This window comes from Poromitra crassiceps (genome assembly GCF_964638095.1).
Source record: "Poromitra crassiceps genome assembly, chromosome: 17".
NCBI lineage: Eukaryota > Metazoa > Chordata > Actinopteri > Beryciformes > Melamphaidae > Poromitra > Poromitra crassiceps.
Window position 1 is genome coordinate 30,036,174 of NC_139635.1, and position 12,052 is coordinate 30,048,225.

Sequence of the window (12,052 nt, forward strand, 5' to 3'; positions counted from 1 at the left end):
TGCATTACTTTCTGCAGCACTGGCACAGCGCTAAAGCAAAGTGTGGAGAGAAGTCTGGCTATGTGAGATTACTGCATTGCCAGAACACCATTAGTCTTTTGTCCTAACTAGGCAAATAAATAGAAAGTATGCAGTTTGGCTGTTTGTTGACTCCTCCTCTAAGGTTAATTATCGTTACAATAAAGTGGATTGAGTTCTAGTTCTAGTTCTCTTGTGATGTCATCAGTGATGTCACTCGAGCAACTCTGATGTCATCAGTGTTAGAATTGGCCAGAGCCATGTAGATAGAAGAGTCCCGACATCTCCATTCACTCCAATGGACCAGTTATTTACTCTCAAGAGTTCCAGGAAGTAAGGTCCTGGATTAAGCAGCACTGTCGAGTTGCAGCAAAATAGACAGTTTGTGTTGTACTCTGAAAGGGTTTCCCCCCCCTTGAATCAAATTGTACATTATCAGCTTTATTTTAGTATGCAAAAGTAGCGCGAGACCCATTCCTGGCTGTTCATTGGCTAATGAGTCTCGCATTTTGGTCCTGCGCTGACGCCACTCTCTCTCTAGAGGACACTAGAATTGGCTAAGTGGGCTCTGTGGTGGTGGTGGTGTCTGTCTGTCTGTGGCGCTGTCAGTCTCCAGAGTCTCCACACTAGTGAGGATACAAACCAAGATCTTACTGGATCATATCCGTGGTCAGGGAACGTCTTACTAATAATAATGCATTATAGACATCATGACCTTCATAGAAAGTGTTAGCCTATTTTCTTTTCATTCTTGTAAGTATTTTCTGTTGAAATTCGAAGTGTTCATTTTTACAAAGACGTCATCAACTTTTTACCTGGGAGTCTCGGTGATGCAGTCAGCCAGCACTGTAAATAAAGAGCAAGAAAAGACAGGTAAATAGTCATGTTTGCATTTCCACTACTGTGGCTGCCTCAGGCCCTTCATCTGTCAACACAGACACACTCCTGAGCAAAGGTCCAGGCTATTAATTTTGGACAATCGCTCACAAAATTATACAATGTACATGTTTATTTTATGAATAATATTGAACAAAATATTTTTTAGGGGTTGATTTTACCGCCTTGGCTAAAATTGTTTTATCCACCTTTAGCATAAAGCTTGTATTCTCTTTTACAAAGCCATCAGATGTAATCAGTGTAAGGATGGGGAAGTGCTTTCTCCATTGATCTGCAAAGCTTGAAATTCAATCTGCTTATTCTCTGGGAGACCGACAGTAGCTCATCCTTTGACAGTGTTGACAACATGATCTAAAAGGCTAAATCAATTTTCCCAGAGACCCATGCAAATCTCATTCACAAGTTCCCCCCTATACTCCATGAAGCACGACCAATAATAACACTTCCATGGATTTCCCAGGCATAGTAATCGCTCCACGCAGGCCCTGAACACCCGCATAATGACATATCCAGTCTAGAGGTTTTCAATCACACAATATCTACACACTCCTTAACTAATTTGAGCCAATGTTCCCATTTAATGAAGTTATCCCCCTCTGAATAATGAAATGGTAGTGCAGTGCTCTTCAAACTGGTAAGATAATATATATAACTGACAGGCACAAAGTTGGATTGTTGAACTGATACCCTTAAACCATAGTGATAAGTGGATGGTGTGTGTGTGTGTGTGTGTGTGTGTGTGTGTGTGTGTGTGTGTGTGTGTGTGTGTGTGTGTGTGTGTGTGTGTGTGTGTGTGTGTGTGTGTGTGTGTGTGTGTGTGTGTGTGTGTGTGTGCATGTGTGTGTGTGTGTGTGTGGTTAAAAAGCAAGCAAAAAAGTGATAGCTGCTGTACTCACCGGGGCTACTGTTGCATGTTTGCAGAGTTTGCTCCTCGCCCTCGGAGTCCATCTGTAGATAAAGCATGCAGAGCACACACGTCACCCAATAATTGATTTCTGGATTCTTTTCTTTTCTTTTAATTACAGTACTTAGATTTGGACACGGCCTTATTATTATTAGTGATTACGTCAAAAATGCCAGAGTCACCCAGAGGGCGTTATATCAATGCGTTTGCATGAGAACAGTACAAACGATGGCTGGGCGATAATTCTATATTATCGTTTATCGTCTTTCAGAGGAATCATATTGTGATGATATGGCAATTTTGGGATATCGTGACACACAATTCTGCCGTCTAAATTGATGATAAGAAGCAAATTTTACTCAAAACACTTATTTTCTTTTACACAAAATGAAGGATGGAACATTTTTAAAGGAATATTATTTGAATATTTCTATTTTGTTTGACATCACACCTGACTAACATTACCATTCAGTTCAACCGGACTTAATGAGAATTTGCATACGCGAGCCATCGTGCATACGCGAGTCATCGTGACTATCGTGATATCGATTTCAACCATATCACCCAGCCCTATTACAAAAAGTGCTACCCAAATCCAACAATGTGCAAACATATGTGATGTTAGAACAACAAAACAAAACAAAAAAAACAAAAACAAACTTCCAAAGGTGAGAAAAAACCCCCCATAATGATAGAAAATAATGACATTAAAGTGGCGACAGCACCTCGCGGTGTGTGTTTAGACACAAATAGTTGCTAAAATCCATCCACTCTCGCTGGCCGTTGCTTGTGGATCCCAAATAAAACCTATTAAACATAATTATTCCAGGCTGATGGTGGCGTATAGTGGTCACAGGCCAGTGAAATGTGTGAGTCATAGGATATGCTGTTACTTTTCCCTGGTAATGGGAAACATGACTCCTCTCTCTGGTTTGCTGTTGTGATTGAAGGCACTGACCTGTCATACATTTATAATAGGGGAGCAGGTGTGGCAGTGATGGACCTTAATCTCCTTTAATAAACCTTTTATGTGGCACACTCTTAATGCCACGCCGGGCCCTCGGAGGTCCTGCTCATAATAGGTTCATTACTTTTGATTACTAGAGCCTATTGAGACAAACAACTCCCAAACACTATAGATTACATTCTGTAAAAACTAATGTACCTCATTAGCTCGCAACACTTTTGCACACACAGACATGCTTCAATATTTTTTTTTTTGCATGGGTTGGTATAAATGTGCTGTTCTCGAGAAAAGGAGAGTGAAAAAAAGTAAAATATTGCACTTACGTGCGTGGAAATTAATCAGAATTCAAATTATGTTGCCGGCGTGCTTATCTAAATATCGCCACTGACTCACTGTACATTACCCATGGGGTATCCAAGCACTTCTCATTATGGAAATCCACTTGTTTTAAAAACACTGTCAAGTATTTTCTCGTAAAAGTTTTTTTTTTTTCACTTACTACACGGGACTAATCGTTTTTTTATTTTTTTATTGTGTGTGTTTTTTTACATTTACTGTGATATATTGTAGTTAATATGTTTTTAATGACAACAGAACTGCTGAAATTCATTTAAAAAGATAACCCCTGATGCTACACGAATCAATATAGCCTTTAAAATGTGAAAAGGTTGCAAATTGAGTCTGATGAAACAGATATCAAAACTCTTGATTTTTTTTTAATGGTTTTGAAGGTGATTAGGGTGCATGTTTAACTAATGTTCACTGATATTTTTGACACATCCTGCGAGCCTGAGTCTGACAAGCAAAATGAAACCTTTCTTATGTAAACGCCGCGTCTCTGCTCCTAAGGGGGCGTAGGCAGCACACAGGCACTTTTGACATTGTGACGACCACAGCTATTGAAGGCTCTTGACAAATCAAAGGCTACGTCTCCTTTCTAAAACAAGGCATCACAAGTAACGGGACAATAAGGAAAGGCCCGAATAGACGCTTGTGGTGTGATAAGAGGTGCTCTTGACATGGCAACATGGACAGATTGTATGACGCAGAGTGTTTACAAAAGCAGAACAAATACAGTGGAGATGCATTCAGGGTCGAATGGGAGCTTCTATTCCATATTCGCTTCACAATCTGGCCGAGAACTTACACATGGATCAATATAATACATTTCTCGTACCTATAGGTCGTATAAAGTGGTGGGAATAGAAAATGGGCAACTCTTTACTTTACAATGGCTATATTCCAGTGAATGAACCTATTAACCTATTGAAAAGTAAGTACACAACGATAGTCTGTTAGTAGAAAATATCCCTCCTACACAATCTATTTCCAAGGCTGTACCAACAAAATATAAAGTATTCAAACATAATATAATAAAATACGAAATTTGAAGTGTTGTTGAGTGATGTTACAAGGTCCCCCCCCCCCTCTTGTTTTCTTTACTGAAATCATGCGATGTCAGTATGTTGTGTCTCACTGAGTGCGAAGGCAATATGTTTTTCCCACAGTATTCCGTTTCCTGAGCTATCTTGGCGTGTTTTCTCTGTGTTTCAAATTGTGTGTAGCTGCCAGTTCGTTGCCTAAAACTATTTAGTAAGGAAACAATGGGGGGATGGATGTTGGAACATCACTTTGCCACAGATTAATTAGGAAACAGTAATACCCTGGACTGGAAAAAGGCCACTGTAAAGTATCACTGTTACAGAGAAAAAAATCCTTGCTATTCCAGCTAAAGGCGTTGTAATCAGTAGATGCAGGGAGAATTATGGTAATCTAAACTTTTGTATTAGAGGGTGAGAAGGTCTCAGAATCAGAGACTACCTTCTGCGCGTTAGAAAGTCGACCCAGAGAAGACTACCTGACAACTAAAGGCCATCATCACTTTAGAAACAGCAGACTCAGCAGTATGACTCCCAGAGTGTATTATATCCAGCAGCCACCCACAGCTCTGCATAAGTAAAAAGCAATCTCAGTTTGTGATCACCATGGTCAAAGGAGCATCGACACTCCACCACTAAACATTATCCAAAACACTGTTACACAATAATTGATCTCGTAGACTTTCTTTTTTTTAATAGCAACAATGTTATTTTGGTACCGCGTAATGGGAAGATATCACCACTTAATATTTAGAAAGCCAACCACCCTCTTTGCATCTCACCTTTTTGTTTGAGGATATTTACCTTTGAGTGTAGTTTTCCGAGCGCTCTGTAGGAAAAGCTGCCAGACCCACTCTGTCCACCTTGGTCGATGCGTTCACGATTCTTTGCTCTCAGGGGGCGATCATGTAAATCATTCTCTGTAATAAAATCACATCAGAGACGCAATAAATATATCCATATAAATGACTATACTGTATCTCACCAAAGCTTTCCTTTCAAAAGTTCAAAAGGCGTTTCTTTTCCTTTCATCATAAGAGACGTGTATGTGTGAACATGCAGTCAGGAAAAGTTGGAGAGAACATTTTACCCACCTCACAAGGAATAGGAAAACATGATGCAAATTGATTGCTCGTCAGAGATCACAAATTGCTCGCGTCTAATTAATAGAAAACATCCAAGAGGGAAAACAAGGATGAACACAATGAGTACATTAAGCCTCTTCACTTCACAGATCTTATTATGGAATTATTTATTTCTGTTAGCTTTGGAGAGGGGGGGGGGGGGGGGATCTTAATTATAGCTCACAGAGCATTTCCACCAGAAAACAAAACTAGGGGAGTTGGTGGAGGTGGGGCTCCGGCTCATTAGCATAAGAAAAAAAGACTCTACTATTTGAGCTGGTTCGTCATCTGCTGAATCATATTGATGCACCCCCGCCCTACCCAAGCCCAGCCCCAACACAAATAACCCATCTCAGAGGACTGCTTTCCTGTGTATAGGGCCCATTTCTCAGGGGGAATGGAGGCAGCCTGATGCTAAGGGTCCATGTGATTTTCTATGTGTTAATCTGGCTGCTAGCTGTCCTTGAGCCCAGCCCATTCCCCCTAACCCCATCTGCTAGCGTTCCCACCACAGAGGAGAGAATGGGCTGTGACTGGGGGAGAGAGACAGAGAGACCTTCCCAGTCCAGCAATCATGAATAACCATCACCTCACTCACGCCATTATCACAAGGCTGCATCCAAGTTGAGATGGTGGAGAGGGTATTGAAACGTTTTGCGAAATACCCCCCTATTACTATTACCACACAACTGCTCGCACATTTTCTTGCAGTTGATGCTGTTGTTATTATTATTATTATTACTTTTTTTTTAACAGTGCCTTATTAATACCGTGCAGCTGCTGTGGATATTCATCACTGACCTTGAGCCTTTGTGCGCCCTTGTTCCCAGCTTATCCACGCACTTGGGACACTCTGGTGTAATTAACACAGACATTATTGTGATGGAGTAAAAACTCCACGGCGCTATACTGATACTTCATCTGGAAACCAATAAAGCAGGTGCCAACGTGCAGCAAAGTATAGATTCTGGAGAGCATAACATTTACGACATTATTTACATTTCCTTTAGATAGGGGGCAAAATGAGATTAGGCAAAATAAGATTTCAAAAATGTCAGTAGCGCAACCACTCGCCAAACCAACCTGTTATGATTAGATTACTCTTTTTAATATAATTACTGTCTAAGGCTGTGTGCGTGTGTGTGTGTGTGTGTGTGTGTGGAAACAATGCATACATAAAAACAGGCGCTGTGTCTTAACTGATCCCCCATCCTTTTCTCATTGAGCCCTTTTCTCTTAACCTTTCTTCAGCAGTATCATTTTGAAATTATGGGTAACGGATGGGTGCTCTGTACAAGGTCACTGTCTGCTGTATATTCACACCCCCCTGCTTGTTTTTGTTTCCTCTTGCAGAGGCACACTGAGCGAAGGGTTAAAACGGGAATGGATTTAATTATGGAATGAATGGAATTATAATGCGCCTGCAGCAAGTTTTCCTCCTTATTTATTAAAGCAGCTGATGGGCCAGGTTTGATGAGCCACTTCTGGCATAATTGAGTCATCACACAAAGAGGGTTCCTCGCATTCAGAGTGGTTTTATCAGCAGCAAACAGACCTGATTACTGGCAATTACACTCTGATCCAGGGGAAGGAGAAAAAAAGGGTAAATGTGCGGGGTAACTTCTGTGTTTATACTTTACCCCGGGAATAATTTTCACATTAATTTTACACGCTAAGTGTTTTCTGTTCATGCATAATAAAGAGCAAGCGGCAAGAGATAGCACAATTTACTTTCATATTTCCTTGTAATGAATGTCTGAGGATATGGTGAACTGATCACGATGTACAGTATAATGTAACATAGGAGAGGTGTGACGTTGGGTAGCACTACTGTAGCATCCACTGTGCGCATGGAATCAACAAAAAAATATAAAATGATGTGCAGCCAAAACAAAAGGTGAGTTAGCTGTTAGCTAACTTGATGGGAAAGTGCTTAAAACTAGTCTGTGGAAGCAAGTGAAATTCTTTACAGGGAAAACGGCACAAAATTGCTTTTGACAGTTTTCATTGAGATGCAAATAGATTCATGGTGAGTAAATTAAACTGCTCCGAGATTAAAATCAACTTCTGCTCACAAAGTATTTTAGATAAACAACTTTTTCATTTTTGTTTTCTATTTTGCGAGGTGAGGAGGGAGCCAACAGACGCCCTCTGCCTAAAAAGCTAGCAGCTGGACATTAGAATAACCGCTAAGATAGGTTTTAGGAGGGGGAAGGGAAGGGACAGAGAAGGGCTCTATGATTTCCAATTCATATCAAAGCCTGGCCTAAAATGTTGTCATTATTATTTGATTTGATTTTAGGATGATTGTTGATTGATTATTGGTGAACCTATATAAGAAGATTGCATATTTTCAATCGTATTAACAGTCCTAGATAGATCTACTACCATTGAATGCTTTAAATATTAGCCTGGGTTTATTTAATATTATTATAGAAAAGACCACCGAAAAACACTGAGATCACATTAGCTACAATTAACCTTTATTATTATGTTATATGTGTCCTTTATATATAAGGTGGAAAAAATAAATCAGAAAGAAAATTAATTTTCCAGCAGTTTGCAAGCATTCCCCCTTCTTATGAAGCTTCTGGATTCATAGAGAGACAGTGGAAATCATCTTGAAGTCAACTGTGATTTCAGATATACCAGCCTCACAGCCACCCTGACGGCCAAGCAAAGTGTTTTGTGCCTTTTGCCAAAGAGTACTTTATAGAGGAGGGTATTGGCATCTTATCACTTCTCCAAGACAGAGATGCTGCAATAAGAGAACACAGCTCACCAAATCCTTAACAGACAATTAGCAGCCTGGCTAGCCGCTCTCGCTTCAATGATTTGTTATGATGGCATAACTACAGGGGAAACTTGTTATTGGACGCAGTTAGCAAGGATCCCATAAAAGAGTCAGATGGTGACACCTTTGCCGAGGTGATTTATGAATCTTGTAATCGCTTTCCAAAGTCATCCCAAAGCCTTCCCTCTAAATTGAGTTCGCCTGGAGCCGGACCACACAGACGCACCAAGTCCAGATTGTTTCTTCATGACATCAAAGATCCAATTTCTGTTTTTGACCAAATTTCTGGTGCTTCTGGTGCTAGATGATATGCTAGTTTGTTGGTGTATTTCAATCCAATTAAAGGACACCAAAATATTGAAGCAAATAAAATGAGTATCTTCTTGCACTTCTCTATGCATCAATAGCATAATAATTGAAACAGCAGACAATTCGCTTCCATTGGCTCGTCTCCAGTTTGCCAAACCACGCTCAGGTTAGTTTGCATCTTTGAATTTGGTCATGAACATGCTTTTTCAAACCGGCCTAATTTGGGGACAGGTGTTTGGGGAGAAAGAACTTCCAGCCCTGCGTGTCTGTCATCTCTACACAGTAATCCTGCCCCATTGTTCCTGCCCAAGGAGGCCCTTTCATGGAGAAGGTTGCATGAATGCTACCAGGTGGTCGGCAATTTGGAGAAACGTAGTAACCGTTCAAGCTAATCCCCCGTCACAAAAGGCAGGTCTCCGGTGCTGCGGTCCTTCCCTGGGGCCGCGGGAGAAGTTTACCTCGAACACACAGTGCCTGAAAGGAGTCAGGGACATCTCGCAGTGATTCCTAATCAGATTGCGCTGAAGTGAACAGCTCGCATGGCAGCTGTAGTTTTCCCAGGGTTAATTACCTTTCACTGCTCTCTCTAAATGAGTCAGCTGTTCCCATCATTAAACAACTCCACTCTATCTCTGCTCCTCTGTCCTCCACACACACACGATGTGCACGCACGCGCACACACACGCACGCACACACACACGCACGCGCATGCACACACACCTTTGCTTGTCTCTCTCCATATTTAAAAAAGCATCAAGTATGGTCACAAAAACTAAAGACCAGCAGAACAGAAATAATTAGGATAGCATAGCCACTTTGATGATTTTGCTAATGATGAAGAGCAGTCAATGGCTGTTGAGATAGAGGTCATTGTCCTTTTCCTCATGCTACAAAACATTGATTCATGTTTATGCAGATGGGAGGAAGTATTCCCAGACCTACTCTCCTACCCTGTTAAGGGAAAATAATACTACCAATCTGTCACGCTCTTATTTGGAGTGAGCCCCTTTCTTACTAATTGAGTATATATAGGAGGGACATGATCCAAATAAACTCAAACTGTACACGCGCATGCACGCACACACACGCACGCACGCACGCACACACACGCACACGCACGCACGCACGCACGCACACACACACACACACACAACAAACGCACACATGTATACATATACACATGCATATTCACACATGTATGTGCACATACACATACACACAAGGGCTGGGAGATATGGACCAAAAATCATACCATATTTTTAGGCCAAATGGCGGTACTCAATATATATCTGTGTAGTTTCTACAAAGTGGGCTAAATGTTCAGTTGTAACTTGGTGTTTTCACAAAAATATTGACACAATGAGATTTTTGATCAATAATCATCAGTAATGTGGATATAATGACTAAGTGGGTAAAGGCAAATAATAGAACAGCTAGAACAGTCTGGCATCACTTTACTGTAATGCAGCCTTTCAAACCAGGAAAAGACAACACTTATGCCATATCACCATATTCACAATCTAAGATGATATCTAGTGTCATATCATGATATCAATATAATATCGATACACTTTCCATCACTCTCACACACACACACACACACACACACACACACACACACACACACACACACACACACACACATAGTTGTGCTGTCATCAATTGTGAGAAATCTGTCTGCTTAGTGAGCTCAGGCTGAGGATGTTGGGGGAGTTTGAAGTGATTTTTGCCACTGTGTGGTAAAATCCCTTGGCCACCTGGATTACAAACTCTAGTCCTTTAACTCATGCCAGTATAAATCCGTGTTAACTGGGATTTACCTCTGGCATATGAATTCTCAATCTGCGTAAGCTTTGTTTGGACTGAGTTGAACATAAGCATTTCATGCTGTAAAGATGCCCAATGGTGAATTCCCTATTTTGCTGAAATAGACACTGGGAAAATACTTAAGAAGTGTTATAAATCAGTTATCAGCATAACTGGAGCAGCCGTAAGCGGTGTCCGATTACACACTAACCCCCGTTCACAACCACCACCAGGTGGAAGTGTGCAATATGGTGGAAGTGTGCAATATTGCGCTGCCTGTGAAATCCATGTAACCATGGCGATGGATATAAACGCTGTACGCTGTGGTCAAGAGTGTAATCAGATTCCTTATAGTAAAGATTTTGCTGTGCGTTTTGTCAGACAAACATTATTTGCTCAGTTGTTCAAACAAAAGCCCTTCGTCTGATACCAAAGCGATCATGATAAAATAAAATATGGCACGAGCAGCCTGGAGGATCTAAATTAAGCATTATCCAATATCCATACAATCTCTCTCGCACACACACACACACACACACACACACACACACACACACACACACACACACACACACACACACACATACACAGGCACATGCACATGCACACGCACATGCACACACACGCACATGCGTACATGACACACACTGGGATAGCAGAGTTAAGCCAGACTATTTTGTACTTAAAAGGTTAGCAGGGCTGTTTGGTGAGTTTGATCCATGCTTGCCAAGTCAGCAGATGGTCCATGAATATGATTATATGCATCAATAAAAGGAGTAATCTTTAACAAAATGTAAATTTGACTTAAGTCCAGGGTTTAATATACACCATGGACTTTAACCCACTTTCCAGTCTGAGAGTAGTAGAGTATGATAAGCTAATGCACTTACAATTATGTATTACAGCGATCATTACTCTATGTTCAGTTGCACTAGCATAGATCTGTTCACAAAGAGGCAGAGTCAGAGGAAAGCTACAGATATCTGTGCTCAAAATGTGCATGTGTGTGTATAGCAACAGAGTCTATTCACACGTGAGTGACTATCTCAATAGTAAAGTAATAGATACAAGTTCCAGCCACCATACATGCTGTAGTGTCTTAACTGGGTATTCAGCGAGGATCTCTCTTGTCTCATCTTTATTATAATTTTCAAACACTTTTCAGATACGTCCTTGAACAGCACAGAGTCAAGTTTGAGCAAAGGATCAACAATGAACTACTTTTCAGAAAAATGCAATATCAACAAATCCACAAACAGAAAACCTTAAATTGACTGTAGAAGCAAGAGGCAACAAACTAACACAAAGTTCAAGTACAAGCCAAGAAAGTGGCGGAGAGAAAGAAATGGAGGAAGGAGTGCAGAAGTTAGTTAGTTTCTAGTAAAAATAAAAAATAAAAAAGCCCTATAAGGTCTTAATCTCTGTCACGTTAGACGGCATCTCAGCTAGTGACCGCCTCGCAACCCCTTCAATGAATCTACTTGTCAAAAAGAGCAGTTTACATTGAGTCTCACACAGCACAGCACATCCTGAAGCAGACACACACTCACTTGTTCACAGTCTCTCCTACATCTAAATGCAGCCGCGTCAACGTCTCCAAACAGGGCAGGATTCTCAGCTTGACTTACCATGCCCCTTTTAGCCTTTGTCGTGCATCTCATGGTGACATCAGGGAGGAGACGGAGGAGACGGAGACCGAGGTGGGCTCGAGGGGTAGTCCAGAGTCTCGCTGCTGCTGTGAGTGTGTGAGTGCAGGGACACACGAGTGATATTCACCCCAACCGCTAAGCTTTTTCTCTAGCCTTTGTGTCATTCACTTAACAGCCAATCTCATTAGCTGCTGGGCTACAATGG

The 12,052-nt window shown here is 41.1% G+C and overlaps 1 protein-coding gene across 1 annotated transcript in view; it reads right to left on the reverse strand.

Moving 5' to 3' along the window:
• Positions 1 to 12,052, reverse strand: part of st18 (ST18 C2H2C-type zinc finger transcription factor) — a gene marked incomplete at its 3' end in the record, with an annotated part of 49,593 nt that overhangs the window by 21,833 nt on the left and 15,708 nt on the right. The window contains exons 3-5 of the mRNA XM_083653552.1: positions 4,970 to 5,085; positions 1,812 to 1,863; positions 834 to 864 (exon numbers count right to left, since the gene is read on the reverse strand). Coding sequence (XP_083509678.1) covers positions 834 to 864; positions 1,812 to 1,863; positions 4,970 to 5,085 — 199 coding nt within the window. The remainder of the gene's footprint in view (positions 1 to 833; positions 865 to 1,811; positions 1,864 to 4,969; positions 5,086 to 12,052) is intronic.